At 38.5% G+C, this 25,165-nt stretch overlaps 2 protein-coding genes across 2 annotated transcripts in view; one reads left to right on the top strand and one right to left on the bottom strand.

Annotated features, from left to right (window-relative positions):
- Window positions 1–4,932, top strand: part of G6PC2 (glucose-6-phosphatase catalytic subunit 2) — a 38,715-nt gene extending 33,783 nt beyond the window's left edge. Inside the window, exons 9-10 of the transcript XR_008431756.1 lie at window positions 159–310; window positions 4,878–4,932. The gene's annotated coding sequence lies outside the window, so the exon portion shown is untranslated. The remainder of the gene's footprint in view (window positions 1–158; window positions 311–4,877) is intronic.
- The window catches only part of ABCB11 (ATP binding cassette subfamily B member 11), a 42,439-nt gene extending 17,560 nt beyond the window's left edge, over window positions 1–24,879 (bottom strand). Inside the window, exons 1-15 of the mRNA XM_053947170.1 lie at window positions 24,800–24,879; window positions 22,709–22,811; window positions 19,166–19,187; window positions 17,886–17,933; window positions 17,746–17,794; window positions 15,672–15,913; window positions 12,626–12,713; window positions 11,607–11,740; window positions 10,782–10,953; window positions 8,918–9,042; window positions 7,979–8,153; window positions 4,846–4,959; window positions 2,823–2,933; window positions 1,755–1,880; window positions 732–935 (exon numbers count right to left, since the gene is read on the bottom strand). Of these exons, the coding sequence (XP_053803145.1) occupies window positions 732–935; window positions 1,755–1,880; window positions 2,823–2,933; window positions 4,846–4,959; window positions 7,979–8,153; window positions 8,918–9,042; window positions 10,782–10,953; window positions 11,607–11,740; window positions 12,626–12,713; window positions 15,672–15,913; window positions 17,746–17,794; window positions 17,886–17,933; window positions 19,166–19,187; window positions 22,709–22,784 (1,686 nt within the window). The 5' untranslated portion in view covers window positions 22,785–22,811; window positions 24,800–24,879. The remainder of the gene's footprint in view (window positions 1–731; window positions 936–1,754; window positions 1,881–2,822; window positions 2,934–4,845; window positions 4,960–7,978; window positions 8,154–8,917; window positions 9,043–10,781; window positions 10,954–11,606; window positions 11,741–12,625; window positions 12,714–15,671; window positions 15,914–17,745; window positions 17,795–17,885; window positions 17,934–19,165; window positions 19,188–22,708; window positions 22,812–24,799) is intronic.
- Between the last annotated feature and the right edge of the window lie 286 nt (window positions 24,880–25,165).

Here is a 25,165-nt window from a genome sequence, read left to right as displayed (position 1 = left end):
TCCATGAAATAAATAGGGGCCTTTGAACAGCCTTTCAGTAAATAGTTTCCTGGAAGCCTCAAAATGCATAGATGGAGGATAAAGACAATGTACTAATATTAGTTAATGGTACTTGAGTCATGTCAATAACATTCACTGTTGTAACATGTCATTTTCAGAAGCTACTTGGCAAAATAACATTCTAGAAAAGTAGAGAGCTTGATACTACCCAATTTGGGCTTTGTAAGGAGGAATGATTGAAGCCCTGTCATCATCAGGGAAGAAACTGGAGAAGGAACCTCCAGCTGGCTTACAGAGCTCGTACAAGGAGGTGAGGTTGTGAGTATCAGTACAGACAGGTGAAGTAACGAACACTGGCTAGTGAGAGGCTGAGCTCTACATTGCTTTTGGCCTGAACAGAAACAGATCTCCAAAACATGAAAAATACAAAATTTTAAACCATGTTATGATTATTACCATGATATTGAATGTTGTGTAAATGATTCCTGGGGAACTAATTCTTCTTGGGGTTGTATTTTGGGGTGGGGGGATGTTTGCTTTCATAACTTCATGGCATACATGTAGTAAGACCTAAATAACTGTAGTCAAAGGAAAGGTTGTTGCCTCCTATCTGTATTCATCTTCCGCCCTTCCACTTGAGCACAAATTGCTGCAGGTTAGGAGGGACAAAAGGACAAAAAGATTCTTTTTCGTATCAAATTCTGCCAAACACTTTCCAAGGCAGAGCATACCTGTGGTAAGTCCATGATGAAATTGTAAGCATTGGCCTGTTTGGCTGCTTTGATTATGTCTTCCATGGTAGCCTCGTCCCGCCCATAGCGAATGTTCTCTGCAATCGTGGTGGCAAAGAGCACTGGCTCTTGTTCAACTATGCCAATCTGTGAGCGCAGCCACTGGATATTCAGGGAACGAATGTCATGGCCATCCAGGGTAATCTACAATTAGAACATGGACACAAAATCAGGAAAAAAAATCAGGGACATTATGCCCTCCACTTCAGAGACAAAGAAAGACAGTGGAAGTGTAGGGCCTGTGATGCTGTGTTTCCATGACCAGCATAAATATCAGCTTTCAGATACAGAAGGTGGCAAAGCAGTAGCAGTAGTATTGGCTCTTGGAGTTGTGCTCTTTGATTTCATTTCCCATTTCTGCTTAGCACCAGAAATAAAACCAGGGAAAAATTAATAATGAAAGTGATGATTATGTTATATACAGTAATTAGTTTCTTTGTTTTTTATATATTCAAAACAGGTCAACATGTATGTGATTATGTGTTCCTATTTGATATAGGAACACATAAATGGAATGAGATTTTGAATAGCTATAATTCATATTTTTAGCCAAGCCATTACTAAGTGGTAGTTGCACATACTTAAGTGATATTATGGGTTAATGTTTAAATGTTCAATACTGTGTTTTCCAGAAAACATTTGTCACTCCTGAATTATCATTTCTGTAGGTATAGTTTTTATACATATTCAGCACTGAATTTTTATTTTCTCCTAACAGTTTGCTCTTTCACATAATTGTTTTTATAAGACTATTAAGCACAGTTTTATAAAAGAAATGTGCAGGAAGATATTTCACTCATTAAAAAAAAATAATTGGGGAAAAAAAAGAAGAAGAAAGAAATGAAAAGGAAGTTAGTTAGCCTTAGTTAGCCTTTCTTCCCACTTTGGAGAAGAAACCATGCCATTCTTTCAGTTTCTGGAGTCAGAGAATCACATTCTAGGCTGGGACCTAGAATGTCTCACCATGCCATCAGTGGGGTCATAGAAACGCTGGATGAGCTGTATTGTTGTACTTTTCCCAGCTCCACTAGCTCCAACAAAAGCTGTCGTCTCTCCTGCTTTAATCACCATATTAAGGTTATCCAAAATCTGGATAGGAAAAAAAAAAACCAGAAAGAGAATCTATCTATTTTAATTCTCCCACAGTCATACAACCAAGTGAGTATATTCTGTACCTTAAAGTCAAGATTCAAAGCAATTTTACAAAATTTAGAAAAGTATTATGAAGAAAGAGGATAAATCAAGCCACATAGTTTTACAGTGTTTGAAGAGTTTGTAGATGCAGAGCACTCATTTCTACAACAGGCAGGCAGATTTTGACCTTTCATTGTTCCTATTGTTCATCAATAAGAACTAGTCAAGTTAATACACTAGAGAAGTTATTAAATTATATTCCCTTTAAAGAACACTGTGTATTGTGAATGTGTGCCACTGCATAAATATTAAGACTGTAACCATGAAATTTTGTAGAAAAATCTGATACAACATGTGCTTCCATCTTTAGATGTAATAGCACTAATATGCTTGTCCAATAACATGCTTTTCCAAGGAGAATTTGTCAATTCAAACACAGGAGTAAAGAAATAGTGGAATATACAGCCTACACTCCTGTCCCTTTCCTAACCTTTTAATGGGTCACATGGTGCATCCCCAGGGTAATGGAAGAGTTTTATAAAATCTCCTTGCACCATTCAGTTTATTACTTTGTGTTCTATCTCATACACATTGATACAAGGGCATCACTGATTGCAAGAGAAGCTGTACACAGGTGAATTTGCCCAAAATTACTGGAGTTTGTGTTCAGCAGCAAGGAGTATGCAGATGTGGCAATGGATATGTCAGAATGGTAAAATAAGCCAAACAGTAAGCAGAGGAACACTTTAATGGAAGAATTATTTAGTCTACTTTTAAGCAAAGAGTCTGGGCTTCTGGAAAACAATCTCTACAGAAAATCTAGAAATTGCTGGCAGAGCCAGGATATTTTTCTTGTTTACAATAATTGTGTTCACAGGATGGGTGATGAATACTTACCTTTATGTCTGGTCTGGATGGATAATTGAATGTTACATTATGAAATTCAATTTCACCTCGTACTTTATCCAGCTTGTAGCCATCTTCTGACATGCAGTCAATGGTGGGTTTCTAGGATGAACATTATTTGGTTATTTATTTGGTGTTAAACAGTCAACAGTGCTGCAGTAGATAAATACAATACCATACAAAGCCATGGCACTTCTGTTAGAACAGCACTTAGCTGCATGGAGCCAGCTGCAGGCTCTGGCACAGGGATAGCAGGCAAGGGACATGGAATTGAGGGCCAGAGTGATGCGGGAGTTGTCACTGGTGGGTAGCACAGACAAGAAGGATGCACCCTCTTATTGTAGGCTTACTGCAAATACCACAGCCAACCACTCAGGCAGTTTTTGCTGGAACGGAGTAGCTGACTGACAGAGGCATTTTGACTAAGCTAATTTAGCCAGCTCCTCAGCAATAAAATGGCACTACCTCACTCAAAAACTGCTGAAAATCTTCAGGCCTCGCCACTTGGCAATTAAAACATCCATCCTTGTACACCCAGTCCTAAGAGCTGAAATACTGAAGTTTTCCTAACAAGTGCTTTGGGTCTTGCATAGTTTTGGCCAGGTCTAGAGTATTGTGGACTGCTATACATGAGCAAATAACTAAGAGAAATTTGAGGAATCACAAAGAAATAAAATTTTCTAAGGATAGATTTCTGAAGCATGGAATACAAACAGTAAATTAAAACTATAGCAATGAATATTTGATAACTGAAATGTGCATGCTTTTTTAATATAGCCTAACAGATTGAAAGAAAAGTTAAAATGAGAAATGTGTATGTTCTAAGATGTTAAGAACAGCTACAAGATTGGTTCCATTTTGGGAATATAACTTACTTAAATTCCGATACTAAGGTATGAAAAAGTTTCAGTGATCCTGCAAATGGGAACCTCAACATGACTAGTTTTAGTGCCAGGGCAGAACTGTGCATGTACTGTCTAATCACAAATCTACAAATGTGGCAAGCAGATGGATTTAATTTTGTCAACCTTTCTCTAGATAGATGAAATGTGATGTTGGTTTGCTTTTTTTACCATAAGGTTATGTGACTCAGCCTTATCCTGAATATTGAGATTAATCCTTACTGTTGCAACTCTTTATGATTTTAAATTTTGTCTCAGAAAAACACATTCCTAATTCATCTCTATTTTCAGTTCATTTTAGAGCTTTAGCTTATGAAGTGTATATGTTTTATCATTATTTCAGGAGTTTGAAGGGTTACTAAAAAACTGTTAGCATTACCATGTGCTCTGTAGAAGAAAAGCAGCATTTTAATGTGTTTACACAGCTTTCAGCACAGTGAAGCTTGTGAGTGAACAGAGATAATACATACTTTAAGAAATCAACAGTACATTTCCAACCACTAAATTTATAAAGCTATAGAAAGGAATCCTCAAGAAAGGAATCAATAAATTTCAGTGGCATCTCAGGGTCTCTCATACAATTATTTCAAGTATCTGTTTAGATAATACTGTGATTAACATTTATGACAGCTGCATAACCAGTGCCTGTGCTCATTTGGCCCCATTTTTGCTCAGGGTAGCTCTGGGAGAGGTGACAGAGGCCACCTTCACCACTAATGCCAACAGAGCCACAGCTTTTGATGCCATCTAGAGGCTGGGAGCTATGGGATGGTTGCTGCAAGTTTGTTTGCAGAATGGCTATTACTGCCTGCCAGCACACCTTCCATGGGCCAGCACTGATAAGTAATTGCATGTAAGGAGAAATGGGAACAAGGAATAGCAGCAGCTGTGATAAAGCTTCAGAACTCAGAACCAGGCCACTTAAGAAATCTATTCAATGCATTCTTTGAGCCCATGTGCATCCCACTGGACTTTTCTATTGCACAGTCAGTTTTTTCTTTAATCGGACTCATTTTCCCTCATTTACACAGCAGATAAAACTAGTACCACTTCAGGCTTATTTAATTATTTTTGCACTACAAAGTAGCACAGCTTAGAAATGCATTACTTACTTTATCTATTGTCTCAAAAATGTTTGTTGCAGCCCCACGACCAGTGGCAAAGGCTTCCAGACAGGGAGATGCCTGGCCAAGATTTAACGCTCCTATTAAAACACCAAAGAAAACCTGAAGAAGTGGAAAAAGAAGTTAACAAAATATGACATCACATTTTTATTATAGCTTACAGCTTAGACAGGCAAACCCAACTACAGTAGCTTCATGACTTCTCAGGCATCTGCTGAAGTGATTCACTTTATGAGCATTATTAGCCAATAAGAAGGCAAATGCATTTCAGAAGGTATTTTAGCTATCTTTCACAGCTCTGTTTGAGGTTGAAGTAAATCAACTCATATTTGTCTTTGCCTAAAAAAGTATGCATGTAGGTATTTACTGAGATGCCACTGATGTATTTTTAAGCCATCTCAGTTTGACCGGGTGCCTTTTCCTTGAAACAAGGTCTGGAACAGGACATTGGTGGGAAGTAGATTCTTTCAGGGATGCCTTTTACCAGTAAGCAAAAATAGAAAGGAGCTTAAAACACTGTATTACAATCTTTGTATACTGCAGCTCCTGTCTCATCCAATACTCAGAAAACTTATTTTTGGAGGAGGTACCAGCTATAGAGAATATTTTTTCTCTGTCTCACAGAGAAATGAACTGTAAGGGTTGCTACCAACACTGGATAAGCCACTTTTTGAGGTGAAATTATTCTATCAGTGTGGGTGGATAGTTTCTACAGGCGGCACATACCCAATGGGCTCACAGTTTTAAATCCTTTTCCAAGAACCAAAATGAAGACTTACTTACTAATGACCATTTTCTGAAAGCCCAAGGATCCCCTTTTTGCCTAAGCCTAGGACAGCGTGAGAGAAAATGAGCAACAGCATCTGCTCTTCCTGGGAAGACTGACAGACAATAAAGGCACCTGGATACAGTATTGAATATCAGAGTACCCTTGAGTCCAAGAATTCACCCTTGGTGTGTGGCCTTGCGATCAGAAGCAAGTGAAGCTGTAGCCTATCAGCTAAAATACAAAAGTGTTTGTTCGAAATTTCCTAAGAGCTGCCAATACTTCATTTCTATGAAAGGTTTTTATGAAGGTTCTTAAATATAGACAGGAACTAAGGCTGCAAATGCTGGCAGGGGCTTCAAAGAACGGGACACTGGAAGGTGGTGAACATAAAGAAGGTAGAGGCTTATTTAGCACTTGTATATCACATAGATGCAAATTATTTCATTGTCTGTTTTCTGCATTGTATTTTAAGTATAGCTTATCTTCCAGTGTTAACATATAGGTTAGTGCTTTTGAACACTTTTTGACAGGTTTTTTCCTAGAATTTACTCTGTTTTACTTCTTAGTATTTCAATTACAGATGTGTTTTGGCAGAACAGATTGTAAGGGTTGGACAATGTCTTTGGTGTAGGCTTTTGATCCATTTTGTTGCTTTATTGTGGGTGCTGGTTTGAACATTCACCCTGCACATAAGGAGACATGGAATGTTATATCTGGTATGTAACCATTTGCTCTAGCTTGGCCTGCAAATTCTGCTAAGAAGCAATCAAGGACCCAGCTAAAGCTTTTGTTGTAGCCAAGCTTTTGGCTACAACACAAACAGAACTCAGGATAAATGGGACAAACTGTATAAGGAAAACTGTTGAGAAAGAAATAACAGTACATAGGACTAGTTCTCCTTTGCAGTATAATGATGTTTACTGGGAAAATCACTATAGCTAAAGTGGAGGAATCTACTGAACGCATACTGTGCACTGCAAACATCTGGGATGCAGAGGTCATGCCATACATTTACACTCAGCTTTACTACTAACTAATTTTCTTGCGGGAATGAGTCTTAAAGCAAAGGGCTTCTATGCCTGTCAGCGTCTATCGTGAACATGAAGGAGCATGTTCTGTACACCTGGCAGAAGAAGGGAAGGCAAAACTTAGTACAGCTCCATGCAGTATGGCAGGTGTATGACTTTTTGAGAGAGCAGGAAAAGCATGTTTCAATGTTTTGTATCTAGAAATTCCCCCTCCTGCCCCCCTGCCAAACTAGGAGCGTATGGTATAAAATATGAAGTAGAAGAAAGATGACTGGAAGCTGTGAGGAAGGGCATAAGGGAGACTCTCTCCATTGACAGCTACAGTTTTTCAGCTACAGAGTAGCTCCCCACTGTTTGCCATTTGTCATTTGTAAGCACTGGACTACAGTTACTGTGAGCAAGGCAAAGAAATTGCTCACTTTGTTTTTCACAGCACTACCTCATATCAGCTATGGTATTGAGAGCAGGTGCAAATGATTTCCTCCTTGAACAGAATGACTCAGGTTTACAATGTTCTTAGAGTAATTTGCCAAGTTCCATTTAACTTTGCACTGTGTACAGCAGGTGGTTGGAAACTCTCATGGTGTGCATCCAGCAGAGAAGGAGCAAAAGTAGATGTCTCATCAGAATACCCAGAACTTACTAAGGTTCAGGAAAAGTTGTTCTGAGTTTGGACTGGAGTCTGCCATTTGGGCAGTCCTGGCTTAAGCAGCTAACCAAAATACCTGTAGATGTTGGCTTTGTTGTATTGAGGCCAGAAGTGTCTAAAGCACCTACTGTGCAGAAGTAAATGCATGAGTGCCATACAGGTTAACATAGTTTTTGTACATGTTGCAGGAGCCACAGCCAGGTGTATTTTTATCTGCATACATGTTTACATAGCCTTTGTAAAAACAAAATGACAGGAAATAGTTTCTCAAAGGAACACAAAGTATTAATGAGAAATTAGATATGACAAGACTTTCTTCAGTTAGGTGTTTCTTTACCACAACATTTTTCATCGTAAAATTCTTCAGAAAAGCCAAGATCCCAAAAGCCCCATGCTGACCCACAAAATGGAAAAGCTAGTTTCAGCCCTCTGGTAATTGTGTAGGCTGTCAAATGAAGGCATTATTCTGGTAACCATAAGTAATATTCAAAATATTTAAAATAAACATTTTTTTATCTTATCCAGTTGTGTCATACATATAGTGAGTAATAATCTTTAAAAGACATAAATAATGTTTGTTACCATGGAGCGACCAGATACCAGAACAGATAAGTGTTCCAGAATTATTATTTTAAAGAACAGTCTAGGAAAGTTGCATAAAACTAAAATGAGTACCTGCAGAAGAGTGCCAGGTGAATATTCTTCTTCCTCAAGGACAAGTTTAGAGCCATACCAAAAGGCTAATGCATAACTTAAAAAAATTATAAACCACATGTAACCACTGAATAATCCCATTATTATTCCTTTTCGAATTCCCCAGTGCTGAGCAAACACCAAGTTCTTATCATATCTGTAGAAAGAGAGAAAAATAAGAGGTAATTAAATAAATTTGACAGAAATTTCAAAATGAGCAAAGATCATATGAGGCACCTTTGATGACTCAGCAGAATGTCCACACATAAGGTCGATACAGAATCAATCTGAAGGGAGAGAGCACTGCTGAAGCAGTGCTCCCAGATCATTAAATCCTTGTATGTTCTAGTGTAATAAGTGTGTAACAAGAAAAGCCACACTCATTGCAGATACCTCATCATGGGGTTTGGAGTTTTAGCAGATTAACACAGGATTTGAGAATTTGGCCAACACTCCAGAGCACATCCTACAGCCATGTTATGTTTTCATAGAATTTAAGAGAAATTTGCAGAAGAAAAACCTGATCTTCTTCTGATGAAAAATGATGCCATGATTGAATGTCATCATGATGTCCTGATGAAACTAATTCTTCTACTTAGCTTGAAAGGACAAAGTTTTCAGATATGCTGCAAAAGTGATACAACAGACAGCAGCTAGGGAAAAATTTGACAGAATGTTCCTACAAGTAAGCATGAATTGAAGATAGTATTGCTGATGCTTTATTTCACTGATTGACTGAATTATAAAACTAATTCTGCATACATTACTTGAAACCTAAATTTCTGAAATATACATGCATGTATTTCAAAGCTAATAGATAGTCATAGTTGTAGAATATAGAGTATGAATCTCATGTGCATTACAGCATTACGTTGCTTCAGGAAAAAGAAATCAGAGACCTTAGAATTTGTCCAAACAAACCTTTCAACTTCTTTCTTCTCCCCACCAAAAGCAGCCACTGTTCTGATGGATGAGAGCACTTCATCAGCCACAGCTCCAGCTTTTGCATAAGCCTTTAATTCTCGGCCTGTTAGTTTTGCCACAGCCTACAAAAGCAAAAGCAGTGCTGGTTACACCTGAACTCGAGGTACAGAAGAGGACAGTGATGAGCAATGCTGGCTATCACCCTGTGCTGGCTGCTCTGCACTGGGTCACCTCCTGCACTCCAAGCAGGCTTTTATTAGGCATGCTGCACACTTGAAGACTTAGTTCTTCTAGTGCCAGGGCATACACCTTTGTAGCATATGTTTTGCAACAGCTCTGCTCCAAGTAGCTAGAAAGAGCAGCTGACAACTCCTGCTTTCCCTGCCTCCCTCCCTCCCTCTCTCTCCTCTCACTAGGCTGAAGAAGATTGCACACTGAGGGTTTGTGCAAAGTGGGAGGAAGGGGGAGCATAAGTGCCAGGAGTATCCCTTTAACCACTGTGGCAGATCCCAGCTTGAGGAAAAAGAGGTAACTGTAGTGGTGGGGGAGGATAAAAACAGATATTGCCCACCACTGTGCTTTGTTTTGTGGGCTATTAGCAAAAAGGTCCCTATACAGCAACCAAGAGCTCACTGGATGCCAAAAGCTTACTTAGACTCAAAAAATGCTCAAATTAATGGAAGAAAATGTAATAATTTACAATTATACACAGAGATACCACATTGACTTGGGAATGAGATATCATTAGAAAGTGTAATGTGTCAGTCTTTCTTTTCTCTTTCCAAATACCCTACCCCTTGCATCTATTAGTCCTTTTTGAAGACAGGAAATCAGGCCAGATTGACTTTGGGTCTATTTTCTTCATGGTGTAAAACAAAGACTTGGGCTGGAAAGGCTTATAATGAGGAAAAACATAACAGTAGGTATGTGACTGGAAAAAGATGGGTACAGAAAAGTAAGAATGGAAAGGGAGAAAATTACAAACATAAAGCATAAAGCGGAATAAGGTGAAACAAATTAAGGAAAAACATTTTGGGTTTTATTTCATTTCCTGCCAAGCTTCTGCTCTCCCACTTCACATGAGTCATTATTCATATCAGCTACTTGCAGCCAGCACAAGGTGCTAAAGGAGAGCTGGAAGACAAGAAATTAGTCACAGTTACATTAGATGTTTGATAGCAAAATGATAGCAAGCTGTTCCTGATATGAAAGAAATGAGATTGCCAGAAGACTGAACCCAAGAAGAATGAAGAGAATAAGCAGGAATTACCCAGCTCTGCTGAGTGTGGGAGAGGAGATGAGAGGGCAGAGGATCCTGCAGTTTCCCTTTTCACTGTCCTTTGTACAGTGAAAGTTTGTAGGAAGTGGATGGAGAAGCAGAACAGGAGCAACTGGAGAAGGTGCAGCAGCTTCTGGGAGCAGGGACAGTTTGAGGTAAGGTTGAGAAGTTGTTTACAACCATTTTATGTCTCTGAAACTTAGCACCCATAAAAGTCACTAATTTACATAGAGAAATCAAGTCCTGTATCTTGTAGCCATCTAAAGTAGGTGTGTAGTAATTGAGAAAGGTAAAGGCCAGCTTCTGATCTCAGCATTTATACCCATCCACAGGACCCACAAGAAGGTAAGCTTACACTCCCCTCTTAGAAGCAGGATTTATTATTCTGGGAATCAGAAAAACCAAAGTGAGAGCAAAGCCCACCTCCCCTCTACCACACCCCTCCCTCATTGCTCCCTCAGACCATAATCTGTCTCTCTTGACTTTAAAGGGGTGTAATCAACTTCACCAATTCTCACAGTTTTCTGGCCAGATCTTTCCTGTTCATTATTGCTCAATGTGAACCTTTCACAATTCACTTACCAAGCCATAGAGAGCTGCTCCAACCCCAAGCAGAGGGCTGACTGCAATGATAACCAAGGTCAATTTCCAGCCACTGACAAATCCCAGTAGGAATCCACCTACAAAGGTGGTTATGCGCTGGATGAAGATTGCTGCTTGATCAGCAATAGCCTCATTAATTTTGTTAACATCACTGGAAAACAATAACAACAGCAACAAAAATCAACAGAAGAGTGGTGAGCATAACTTTCATTTGCATTGCAGGTCTTGGCCACATTTGAGTTCTTTTCACTGGAGAGGGCCCATCCTCATCCCTATTCTTTCACCATTACCCCATACAAAGACCCTGGAGTACAATGAGAAAACTTGATGCCTTTGCAATGGAGAAGCCTTTCAGGCATGAATATTGCAGAGAATATACTGTCTTTCCCCAGGAAATGTTCTGGCAGCAGACTCATTCACTAGCTGTCTCTTACTACTGTGCCCCAGCTGATTCAGGAAGTGTGCACTGGCACCCAAATTATAGATCACTCTGAAAGGACTGGGCACAAAAGGAGAAGGGAGGAGAGAACAAACTGGGGAAAAAACCCACCCCAAAACCCATCTAACCCATTCACCCACACACACACACATTTGCTGTCAGACAAGGCATGAAAGGGAAATAATAGTGGTTCAACAGTTATGGTATTTAGTTCAAAGATGGGAGAGTCTGGTTGCTGCTCCCACAAACATAGCTGTAATTCTACTAAAAGGTGTTTTTCACATGCCTGATTATTGGAATTCTGCAGTGTTTGGAAGGAACTGCAAAATGTTTTCTGTAGCATATGGGTTTCTTAGATTACTTACTCAGAAATTCGGGTGTTCAGTTCTCCTACAGATGTACAGTCAAACCAGCCTATATCCATTCGCATTATTTTCCTGAAATAAGCTTTCCTGATTTTCTGTATCTGACGAGCTGCAGACATAACCCAAAAGCAGACCTGGGAAAAGCACAAAACAGCTGATAATTGCAGTAAAAAGTCTTTCTACTCCCAACAAATCAGAAAAAGCAATATGGCTACAATGGGAAAGGCTATTGATAAAATTACTATTCAGGTAAAATACATTCTGACTACATAGACATGATAGCTGTTTTGATCTTTAAATAATCCAACAATTTTATATAGCCTCTGGATCAGGCATTTCTCTCAGTTCTGATAAGATGGGAGGAGAGGCAAGTTAAATTACTTATACTGTTACATGAATGCCATATGGGCAACATTTTTTCCATCTACAAATGTAAGTCATACAGGGATGGCAGCCATCCTACCTCTGCAAAATTCTTGGATCATTTTCAGGAAGGAGATTGACAAGTGATTTTTGCGATTATAAAAAGTTTCAAAAGCCATGGGCCCTTCAGCAGACTATTCAGGAATCATCCAAGCTTTTGACTCACTTCAGTCATAAGGACTGAACAATTACTACAGAATATGTAGGGTACAATTCTTCTCCAGCATTAGTTTCACACTAGTATTGCTCTGTAATATCTCTGTAACAGAAACAGCGCTCAACACAGTTGAGATGCCTACTGGGAATCTGCATGCCCTTCAGCTGTTTTGGAGGGCATGTGGATTCCACAGTAGCAACACTTGATCAAGTATTGCTTGTGGTGTGGGTAAAATGCATCCTTTTACAAAGGTATGCATGCGCAAATCCAAGGAGCTCCCAGATTGCCAGAGCTAACATATTTCAGTGATGGAATGAGAACTGAAAGCATCTGTTCTGCTCAAATAAGTAGCTAAACAGTTATAACCAACATAATAATTATAAACTTAATTATTTAGTGATTTAAACTTTGAAATCAAAATGAAAAACAAAATACTGACTTGGAGGTATCCTAATATAAGTATGGCACAACCAATTCCTGCATAGTATCCTGCAAACTTGGTCATTTCATGTTCAATGTCCAGCAGCCTGAAAAAAAAGAAAAAGGAAAAAAAAAGGAAAAAAGAAGTAATACTTTTCAAAGTTTCTCACAGGTTTCTAATCTGATGTTTCTTCAAGTTAGATTCAGACCAGGGGGAAGTCAGCTTGTTTTGCTAACAGAGGCATTGTATCCCAATACCGAGGCTATTGTTAGTGGCTGGCTTCCTTGTTCCGGCTGTTGCACAGGGGTTGGGAGCTGGCAGGTACCAAAAAAAGCTCCACCATCCAGGAGCACCCCTGTAGTCTCTAGGAAATGCCCCCAGACTGCCTGCTCCAAAACAGCACAGGTGAGAGGGTGTTTCAGAGAAGAGCTGCCCAACAAGTTTTCATTAGATGTTGAATGTGCTTGCTTTGTACCATTACAGCAACTAATAACATTCAGATTTCAACTGCATTTTATAGGGAGAAGTGAGGGCTACTAAAGTCAAATAAAATATTACTTTGTACCATAAGCTCGCTAATCTAAAATGATAATTTGTTCTGTTACTCAAGTAGTAGTAATAATTACTCCTAATATCAGTGAATGGCACTGAATTGCTGCTTTTGCATTTAATCTACTTTGAAATAGGTTGTTATAAGTTATGCCTTTAGATAACTTTTTAAAAAAACAACCTGCAGAACAGCAAATTTTATTTAATTTACCCAAAATTTTGTACCCTGAAATTTTAAGCCACAAGGAGACACTCTGCACCTAACTTGATCTCTGACAAAAAAACTGTCATGGAAACGACTTAGGTTGTTAACCTAAGTTATCTGACACAGATATCCAGAACAACTTTACATGATAATTAAGAATGTGGAGCAGACCCTCCTAGACACTGTGCCAAGGCACATGATAAATAAGGAGGTGACTGGTGACAGCCAGTGTGACTTCACTAAGGGCAACTCATGCTGGACAAATTTGGTGGCCTTCTATGACAGAGTTACAGCATTGATGGATGAGGGAAGAGTGACTGGCATCATCTACTAACTGGATTTGTGCAAAGCATTTGATACTATCCTTGTCTCTAAACTGGAGAGACATGGTAGATGGACCATTCGGTGGATATGAAATTGTCTGGATGGTTGTACTCAAAGAGTTGCAGTCAAGTGCTCAATGTCCAAGTAGAGACCAGTGGCAGATGATGTTTCTCAAGGGCTGGTATTGGGACCAGTGCTGTTTCACATCTTTGTTGATGACAAAGTGGACAGTGGGTTTGAGTGCACCCTCAGCAGGTTTGCTGATGACACCAAGCTGTGTGGTGCAGTTGACATGCTGGATAGAAGGGATGCCATCCAGAGACACTTTGATGGGCTTGAGAGGTAGGACTTGGTGAACCTCATGAAATTCAACAAGGCCAAGTGCAAAGTCCTGCCCCTGACTCAGGGCAATTCCAAGCACAAACACAGGCTGGGTGAAGAATGGATTGTGAGCAGCCATGGGGAAACAACTGGGGGATGTAGGTGGACAAAGCTTAACGTGACTTAGCAATGTATGCTCTCAGCCTAGAAAGCCAACCATGTCCTCCTGGGCTGCATCCAGAGCAGTGTGGCCAGCAGACCAAGGGAGGGAACTTTGCCTCTGTTTCTGCTCTGGTGACACCTGGAGAGCTGCATCCAGGTTCTTGGGGCCCCAGCATAAGGAGGACATGGACCTGCTGGAGCAAGTCCAGGAGAAGGCCGTGAAGATGACGAGCGGGCTGGAGCAGGCTGAGAGAGTTGGGCTTGTTTGGCCCAGAGAAGAGAAAGCTGTGGGGAGACCTTAGAGCACCTTAGAGGGAGTCTACAAGAAAGCAGGAGAGAGAAGTTTTACGAGGGCATGGAGGGGAAATGGCTTTAAACTGTAACAGAGTTCTTAGATTATAAAGAAATTCTTCACTGTGAGGATGGTGAGACACTAAAACAGGTTACCCAGAGAAGCTGTGGATTCTTAATCCGTGGAATTGTTCAAGGCCAGTTTGAATAAGGCTTTGAACAACCTGATCTAGTGGAAAGTGTCCCTGTCCGTAGCAAGGGGATTGAAACAAGGGGATGATCCCTATAGTCGCTTCTAACTCAAACTGTTCTATGGTTCTGTGGTTCTGTCCTGCCTGGTCTGTAGCTGCTGCTTCAGAGGTACAGAGGTCAGTAGGAAATCCTGTATTCTATCTGCCAGCCCATCTCTGAAGGCTATCTTGGATGGCCTGGAGCAAAATCATTTGTCCCTAGTCAAATCTACACCTACATCTAAGAATATGAATAGCTTCCCATGTGCTCTGAATTTCAGAGACCTTTAGACAAGTATCTTTTAATTCCAATTAAGTATGTACTGAAATGTCACTTAGGGATTAGAAAACTCTTGTAATGATGCACCAAGAAATGATTCTTAGGAAAGATTACATGTTCAAATTTGGCCTTAACAGATATCTGTATCTGAATGAATTATCTAGACTCCGTTTATTATATTTAATGGAAAGAAACAGCCAGTCTTATGGGGCAGTTCTTTTGAACTGCCTCAGACATCCCCCATAAGCTAAGATGAATTGCATTCTAGAAATGCTTATTTCTCTCAGTGACAAAAGTTTAGCTAACTTTAGCTCAGAAGTCAGCAGGCACCTACAGGTAATTAAGTCCTGACCAGAATGACCAGAAACCCAGGATGCAACAACTACCTACAGTGTAATCAGAGAAAATAGATTAATGAACTCAGATATGTAACATATATATCTGTTATCTGAACAATCATAATCAAAAACTATTCTTGCTAACAACTATAACTGAAAGACCAAGATCCAAGCTGACCTTCTGTCCTTCCAGGTAATATCGCCAGCTCAGAAACAGGACTATGTAACAAGAACCATGCCTCTTTTCTACCTTATTATGAACAGAAAATATAAGATTTAGAGGCTGAACAGGACCTTCAGTAGCAATGCATTCTCTGACAAGCTGTGATAACAATGGGAAAGAAACAAATACATCCATACTTACCCACAGCTTATTGTGGCATTCTTTTCATTCTGATGAATAGTACCATTAATCCACACTATGGTGTTATTTACACATGTCTTGTTTGGGTCTTTAAGCTCTTGCATTTCAATGTCATATTTGATAAATGTGTCTGCCATTGCACCAAACACAAGCAACACAGCTGGTTGGGCTACTCCATGAACAACAGCACACAAACTACCAGCAACCATCATTAAAATCTCCATAGATGATGCAAAACGAAACTAAAGAGGGAAGAAAAAAATATGGTCTCTGTTGAGAGGCAGTCTTCATACTGGTTGTGTAATGATAAATCGTTAATTAGGTGGATCAGATAAAAAACCATTCTCTTTAAATTTCAGAATTATCTTCAATGTAGAAAGAAGACAAATCTCTCTGTCCAATCTAATCTAATTATATCTATGATTACAGCCTCATAAATTATTACAAGCTTCCTTTTAATGTGTGAATGAATGTATTACCAGATAACATTAATAGCTCAATATCCTTCCGCATTATCATAATTCCAGAAACTAGGTAAGAGATTAAGAATAGTAACTGTAATTCATATATATAGTCTGCTTTGCAGACTTCCAGTGGAGAGAGTGGGAGGGGAGCAAAAAGCCTTAGGGCATTATGTGGAGCCTCTGAACAGAGGCAATTTCGCAAAAGTATGTGGTGCTGTGGTAGGAAAACAAGCAAACATCTCAGAGCAAGTTTTCATAGCTAAAATTCTAAAATGCTTTGGCTGAGCCACGTAGTTGTGGATTGGCTCAGAGAGAACAGAGTTGTGGATTGGATCAGAGAGAAATGTGTAGAAAAGTGTTTGCACACATGTAGCTTGGCAAAAATACAGTGATTTAAGTTGCCTTTGTCATGATTGTATGAAATCTGATTCTCAGGGTGAAGTCAGGTGCAAATATATAGATTAAATTGTCCATATAGAATATCAGTATCAAGTGTCAAGAGGAATCACAGCCTCCTGAAGAACCTGTCCAGGTTCTGTAGGTGCTATAATGTGTCCTAGAGAAGAAAGGGTGGGAATTTACAGCATATATGGAAAGGGACATTAGGGCAAAGACAATATAAAGGGAAAACCAGTTAACACAATATAAAATATAAATAAATAAAATGTCCTTCTACAAAAAAAAAAAAAAAAGAAGAAAAAAAAAAGTCAGAAGACAACTGTAACTCTACCACTGTTTTACAAACCTTGCTCATAAGAAGCCTAGGAATTCACTTGATTAAAAAAGAAGCACACAGAAAATGCACAGATATATGATGTCTGATCTCTCAGCACATCTGAAGCAAACATACTGTATTTACCAACTGCACCTCAGGAGTTAAATATCTGTGCAGGAGAAGCTACAGAATTCAAACCTCTCTGTTTGCCCTCTGTGGCAACAGACTCTTCTCTCCACCCAACCAGGAGCTGAGATACTTATCCAGGTACATTGCAAGGGATGTTACTGCACTAGCCTGCTACAACAGTCAGGACCATACTCATTTGGACACATTACAGACTAACTGACTGGGCTGTGTGCAAAACAGGAATAGTAAGATCTCTTAGCTGCATGCTGCTGGGTTGGATACCTCTTGACTACATTTATTTTAAAATTTGGATTAACCCAATGGAATTACATCAAAGGCTAGATATAACTCATACCACTGAGTATTGTGCATCCACAAGTTGCCATTGCAACCAAATTTTCTAAAACCCATGGAACAATTATGAGGGAGCTAAATTATCTGCCAAATATGACACAGCAAATTTTTGGCAGAAATAAGAACCAAGGTCACCTAGATCCCTGCTATGCAACTTAACCTCATTTCCATATGTGTACCTGTAGGTTAAATATAATGTGTTTAATAGACATTTTTTACACCAAACTGACAAGATGACAAGGGGTTCTAGTGAATTACGACTGAATTTTATTGGTAGGAATTCAGACCAAAAGATTTAATCCTTAAAAGTTCAGCTTAGTCACAGCTATACCCCAAAACAACCTTATTGGTTATTGTCACTTATTCTGCAACACAATACACATCAAATATTTATAGACATTGCTTTCATTACCAGCTGAAAGAAGCCAACACGAACACGGTTTTCTTTCTTCTTTGATGACCTTCAACAACAGAAAACATAAAATCATAAACTTGTATTTTAGTACTTATTTTGTTTTACATGCAAAGTATAAAGAATTGAACTTAACTCACATTTCAGTTTTCTTCTCTATAAAAGGTTCTTCATATGCGTAGAAATTTCTGGCACAAAGGATATGATTTTTCATTATTACTTTTACTCTCTTGGTTGCTTCTCTGAAATTACATTTTACTTGAGACATTCTGCCCAGAATTTTAAGAGACAAGCTGTTTCTTTCAGATTTCTTTGGAACCAGTGATTTAATGGTTCTTTGAAATTTTAGACAGAGATTAGAATGAAGGTTAGTTTAAAATTCTCTAAAGGTTTATACTTTGTTCCATAAGCAGCTCCTCAACACACTGTTCCTATAATGTGGATTGTGGGTTTTTTGAGGCCAGCTAAAGAAAAACCTACTGGCCAAATTGTTGGTTAATCCTTCCTTTAAGACAGAGAAAGTTCCTGTTCCCATAGCAAGGAATCATCATCAGCTGTGTACATTCAGTAATGAATGAGTAGGGATATTCTGTTTGTAGTGGGTTGTTTTGGTTTGTTTTTTAATGAAGCAAACTATTCAAGCTATATTTGTCATAAACTGTTTTCAGAAACCAGATCCTAGAAAGTCTAAAGAAAACTTTCCTTCAGGTATGTACAGGTATGTTACATGTGAAAGTCCAACAGAACTTGGGTTTCAAGGTGGAAAGATGTGGTAGACTTCTAATAGTGGGCTGGTGCTCTCTTAGATGGGCAACCTAACAATAGGAAAAATGAAGAGATTCTCTGGTTTTCCTATTCTAGAGGTAGCTCCCAGACTGGGTACACTGTGTCAGAAAGAGTTGGCTCAAATTATAGTACTGTTATTGTCCAGCCTGCTACAGCGTTGTCCAAAGGTCTAGGAAGGAGGCTCTTACTTCCAATCAGACCTCTAATAATAGCTGAAGGCCAAATTCTCTAAATCATCCCAAATTTTAACTATCCAGAATTCTACACTTAAATCTTAGTATCTGAGATAACTTCTTTTGTTTTAAAATCTCACAATTAAGTTTTAAGAGAAATTAATCAAGTCTGATTAAAATTCCTGAAAAAGTGATTTCTCAAACTAAAAACAATGAAGAAAGATAAATTTGAATATCAAAAACATTTTCAGAAGGAAGATCATATTGCTGGCATTTATGTTTTTAAAATTTCTAGGACTGCTTTGGTCTACCTGTTTCAGTTGTATCAAATAAGGGGGGGTCAACCACTAGAGAACAGCTTTTTTTAAAAAAATAAATATTCCATCAATTTGATCCAAAAAAATTAACTTCTTTGAATATTCATAGAAATATTGATTGTTCTAATCATCTACATGACTTACTCTGATTTCTTGAAGCTGTTACCTGTGAGGGAAAAAAATGCACAGTCTAGTTAATGATTACTGTTAAAGTACATAACCTTCTATAGACATGTGAAACATAAACTCTAGAACTCCATGGGACCTGATCTTTCCTGAGTTATAAACATCTTATTCCCACTAATACATATAGCCAGGATGTGGTTTAAACTAAGAACATTATTCAGGACATTTGCCAAAAGTCATTTTCATTGCCAACTCTTTGCTAATATTCAACAAGTCATCTTGGACACTGCCTCCTTAAGGATACTAAGCTAATACTCACTCCACGCATGCTCCCTCAAAAGAGGAGTGGTAACTCTTCACTCTTGTCTTCATAACTTAGAGACTGCAAATCCTGTGGAAGATGAGCAGTTGTGGTTTTGGAGGGTAGGATTAACTTTCCACACTGATGTCTGCTCTAGAGATATTGTCTAAGGAACCATAGCTTAGAGAAATGGAATCATACAACAAGATATAATCAAGCTGTAGGACAATTCCTTAGTCCTTAGAAAAGGTCAGGATTTAGCCCCCTTTCAAAAGATGTTGTAAAAGACATCATAAAGCACTGCTTGTATTATCAGGGGCCCCAGAGAAGGGTCATCATAAAGAGTTAGTGGGTTTTTTTACATTTTTTAACATCTATTTATTTACATTTTTACATTTATTTTTTATTTTTATTTTTACATCACAATTTGGATAACCTAAGGGCACTGAGCATATGTACTTTGCTCAATTACAATGCATTTGCCAATTCAACATTAAGTTCAGAACCATAGTTTGCATTTCAAGCACTGCCTTCCTTCACATCTAGAAACTCATTACTGAGCATGCACAGGCCTGTTTCACACATCAGTCACAGAAGAAGTTTGCATCACAATTCACAGAGGGTACAAAGAAGTCGCTGCAACCACATATTTTACCTCTATCATTTTTCTACCCAGGGGAAGAAGACTTTTCCATTACCTGCGTTACAATGTTAGATGGAGACAGTCTGACTTTGGGACTGAGGGAACAGCTGATGCATCTCCTTTTTAGGGTTAATAAGATAACTTTATTTGGCTTTAGTTAACAATTACTCTAGTGGTTGTATTTTGCTCTCTGTTACTTTGGGATGGTAAAAAAATATTATTTCATTAAGGGCACATGTATCCCAAGAATCCCAGACATTTTCCAGGAAAGTTCTAATTTGTAAAACTGTTATTACAAAGGATCATTTGGTGCTAGAAAACCTTTCTTTTGTGAAGAAAGAATATATCTGGCTATTTGAAGTCTGGCAGCAGGTAACAACAGTAGTGGTTTGAAACCATTTCTGGAGGATTCTCTAAGGTTTATCAGAAAAGTCAAGGTTTAGAGAAAGCTCCTTCTATGGGCTGGTAATACAAAGTGTTTTGCAAGAAATAAAGGAAATAGCTAGTGGAAGGAAAATGGGAGAAACCAGAGCCAAGTGTAAAAGCTCTCTGAGTCATGAATTGAGAGAGCAAAACAAGCACTGTCCAAATGTGAAAATCCCCGATCTATGAATTTGAAGAGAGAAACAAGAGCATACCAATGCTATTCAATAGTGGAAGAAATTGCAGGCCAGCTCCTGTGGGCCAGCAGTTTTTAGAAAAAGAATTTATAAGAGAAGAATTTGGAATTATGTTAATTTGAAAGAAAAAAATAGATGAATAATAGTTCACACTGAGTACTGAAAAAGAAGAAAAAGAGGATAGACCATGATGTTCATAGAAAAGAAAAGAATGTAGGGAAGATAAAAGAATTCATTAACCCAAAAGGCAAAAAGCCATAGTTATCTTTGAATGCCCAAAAAAAAATTGAAAGAGGAATTAAGGCATTTAAGAAAGAAATTTTACAATTTGGAAAAACAAAACAAAACAAAACAAAAAAAAAAAAGCAGCAGAGACTCAACGAAAAGCTGAAAAACACTGGCAAGAATCTGAGTGTATACTGTTAAAGTGAGAACACTCAAGGAAGAAGTTATGTGAGAGTCAAGTGATGAAAAATTGTACTCAAAAAGTTCCCAAATAAATCTGTCTCTTAACTACACTTACATGTGTGGTGTTCAAGGGTTGATGCAGAGAGAGCTAATCCTAACTAATTTGTACAAAAGGTGGTTATTGAAGCAAACCTCACTGGAGATGAAATCAATCAGCAGAATCCCAGTGGGGTCTTGAAGCTTTATCTGCTTTGGAAATGGTGTTCTAGCAGTTTCACAACCTTCTCCTTACATTAAGCAGAAAACAGGGTGTATGTCCAAGGAAACCAAGAATCCAGAGGCAACCTGACTTGATAGCCCAAAAGAGCAACCCACTTGTCAAAAGAAGAATAGTCTTTTGCCAGTAGATAGCCTTTTGCCAAAATCTCATAACAAGTAAAAGCAACAAGTGTGTAAAACAAACAGGCAGAAAAAAAAAACAACTCCTCAAACCAGCAAGATAAATCTAAGCAGCCTGGGAGTTCAAAGGAAGTGTTGGGAAGAGATGAACAGTTTTCTGTCCCAGAAGTTGGCCAAATCCCATTAATCTGTATTGCTATTTAGCTTCCATTATGGACTACTGTTTTGCTTTCCTTTGTACTTTACGATCTGTATAAATATTTAACATCCTCTATTTTTTTTTTTTTTTTTTTTTTTTTTTTTTTTTTTTTTTTTTTTTCTTGCTTTTCTCAGGTCTTACAAAGAGAACAAGAGGACACAGTCTCAAGCTACATCAGGGAAGGTATAGGTTAGATATTAGGAAAAAAATTTTCATTGAAAGAATAATAAAGTACTGGAATTGTCTTCCCAGGGAGGTGGTAGAATCACCATCTCTGGATGTGTTTAAAAAAAAGACTGGACATGGCACTTGGTGCTATAGTCTAGTTGAGGTGTTAAGGCATAGGTTGGACTTGATGATCTTAGAGGTCTCTTCCAACCTCATTATTCTGTGATTCTGTGATTCTGTGATTCTGTGATTCTGTGATTCTGTGATTCTGTGAACTCAAAATATTTAGCAGTTTCTCTCCATGTTTCTCCTTGACTCTTTCTGCATTTGGACTGACAAAATGGAAAAATGCATATTGCAAAGGAAAAATGGAAAAAAGGTCAAGCTCTGATAAGAAGAAGGAATGCAGATCTTAGCATTAGCTAAGATCTTAGAATTAGCTCATAAGAATTCTGCCAAATATATGTATGACTACAAATATGAGTCTTTGCTGGAATAAACTGTGTAAGACAGCACTTTTAATTTTTTTTCTTCACTAGAACCCTTTTACTCATACAACAAAGTACTGAGTGTAAAAACCTGTGTACAAAAACCTTGAACTTGTTAGTTTACCCATAAGGATTGTCCATGAGTAGGGATTATTATATTTTTTACAGAAAAGTTTTGGGGGCAGCATACTTAAGACAGCAGGTAACATAAAACACTATTTATTCCACAGACTATTTGCTTATATTCTGTAGACTACTTCCTTCGCTTAGGCCACCCACCACCTATTTTACATGCTTTATAACATAAGGAGGTGACTGAAGAATAAACGTCTTACATTTGCCATCCGAGTCAAAAGCATAATTATCCTCTCCCAATCTCTTGATGCTGCGCAGAACTACTGGGTCAGACATGATGATTATTTACTTCAATCAAAAGTTCTGAAAAGAGATGGGGTGTGGGGATGGGGAGAAGCTTACATTTGTTCGTGAACATAAAACAACATCATGTTAAACTCCCCCTTTGCCCTCATGATCGCAGGACAACACCACTGATTACAGCACAAGTTGTAATCAGGACAGATGTCACAGATTCAGTGAAACCACAGAGCAGAAAAACACTTTGGAGAGTGCCCAACCCACCCATCTCAAGCCTCTGAGGCTTCGGTGCCTCCTGCCTCGAGCGGAGGCTGCCCTGTGGGGCTTGGCAGATCCTGGCAAACAGCCCTGTCCCCAGAGATGGCTCTGCTGAAGTGAACTACTGCCTCTGTGAGGGTGGCATCTGGGAGGGTAGCTTGGAGGCTGAGACCATACCAGGACAGATCCTGCCTCAATTACAAGGCAGCAGCAGGACCTGCCCCTGCCTTGGGCTGTCCCAACTGGCAACAGCTGGGAGAACCATGACAGGGGACAACTGGGGCTCAAGAAGGGAGAACACTGGAAGCCCCAGGGCCACATTGACATCTGCATCATCACCACCAGCTGCATTCCCACAGCTCTTGGCTACCAGAGCTGCTCCTCTGAGCAGTTTTATTCCTGTAGTCACACTAATGTGCTGAGAAGATATCATACATGAAAAGAAATAAGAAGACAAAGTTAATACCTTTTTGTTAAAGAAGTGCTTTTGTGAGGAAAAATCTGCCAGGAAAGCCTGGCATCCAAGATGCACCTAGGGAGAAATGCTGCAGAAGTCATCCCCAAAATATGCCCTTTCACAACCAATGTTATCTCATCTACATCTTTGCTTAATGTAATATATCCCAAGGCACAGTTAGTGCACCTTCTTCCAGTCATAAGTATCAACACTTACATGATTATACATCTGTATAAAACACTCACAACCTCTCATTTTAAATATATTAAGCATTTAGATAGCATAGTTAAGTTGTCCTTATTTCATTTTAACAAAGATTTATCAATTTTGTAATTGATAACTGTAATTGTAACTTTTTTATAAGCCTGAATGCTGATAAAGTTTTAAGTAACAGGAAAAGTGGAAAAACCCAATGATTGACAGACTTGACCATCCCACATTTCTGAAACATTTTTCCTATTTTTTCTAAAGCTCAACACATCGACTACTGTCCTGTTCCATAGGTATCATTCGTTAGTTTACTTAAACAGATTAGTAATCTGTATAGCAGATTAACGTGCTGTACTTGATTATTAAAATAACCTTCCTCAGGGTCTGAATGTTTAATGGGGATCACTTAGTATTTTGAAAAATAGTGTTGCAATTTAAAATCAAGATAATAGAAATCAGAGAAAATAGAAAGCAATAGATCTACCCATGATGTGTGTGCAGAATACAACCTAGTAGCAGAGAATAACTCAAACTGCACTCAAATGAAATAGCATCTTATTTTAGCCAGTTACAGTGCAGTTGCTGGATTTTTGAGAAACAAAAATCTTTGAGGAACTCAAAATCCAGATTCAAATAAGTAATATTGGAAAATGCTAACAAAGGAACACATCCTGTAAATAGAGTAACATTAGGACCTGATCTAAAGCCCTTTGAAATCCATTTCAAATCACCTCTTTATTCAGATCAGATCTTTATTTAACATAAATGGGAGTGGAGGGGTGGAGGAAAAAAAAAACAAACAAAATTGGACCTGAAAGCACTATCCTTCATGTTTCTCTGAAGTTACGTTCCTCACATATTGGTGATAGCATTTATACAGAAAGATATATTTTGCTTCAAAATAGAACTTAAATGTCTTACTCTTCAAACAGTCCCATAAAAAAATTAAAAATTAAAAAAAAACCAAAAAACCAAAAAAACCCCCACCAAAACAAAACAAAAACCCACCAACACTAACTGTGCACAGGAAATGCAGCATTTAGGTTAAATTGTCCAAAGGAAAAAAATACAAATACCTTTCAGTTCAGGAAGTGTCATCAGTTAACAGGACAAATTTGTTGCTCACCTGTGGCTGTGAAAAATCATAGGGTCATAAACAAATTGCAAGGACTCTGTTCAATTAGTCAGTGAAGCACTCGAGCATTTTCCAGCATATTTTCATTATTTTAACCCATTTGTCAGAACTGAATCTTTCAATTGGGCATTGGCTATTTGCACCTGGGTCAGTAACCATGCGGTCGCAATGTTTTCAGTTCATTGACATCTAATGGAGTGTTTAAATTTGACTAATGCAATCTCCAAAGTCAGTGCACTTGGAAAACAATTATACATGAGGAGACCAGACAGTTCTCTGGAAAACAACTCACAGTTGAATGCACAGGAAGAATTATTATAGCATAATTTTATCAGCAACTTTATTTGGCAGACAATA

Source organism: Vidua chalybeata, chromosome 7 (assembly GCF_026979565.1).
Source record: "Vidua chalybeata isolate OUT-0048 chromosome 7, bVidCha1 merged haplotype, whole genome shotgun sequence".
NCBI classification, from domain to species: domain Eukaryota; kingdom Metazoa; phylum Chordata; class Aves; order Passeriformes; family Viduidae; genus Vidua; species Vidua chalybeata.
This window is presented reverse-complemented; position numbering and strand designations above follow the sequence as displayed.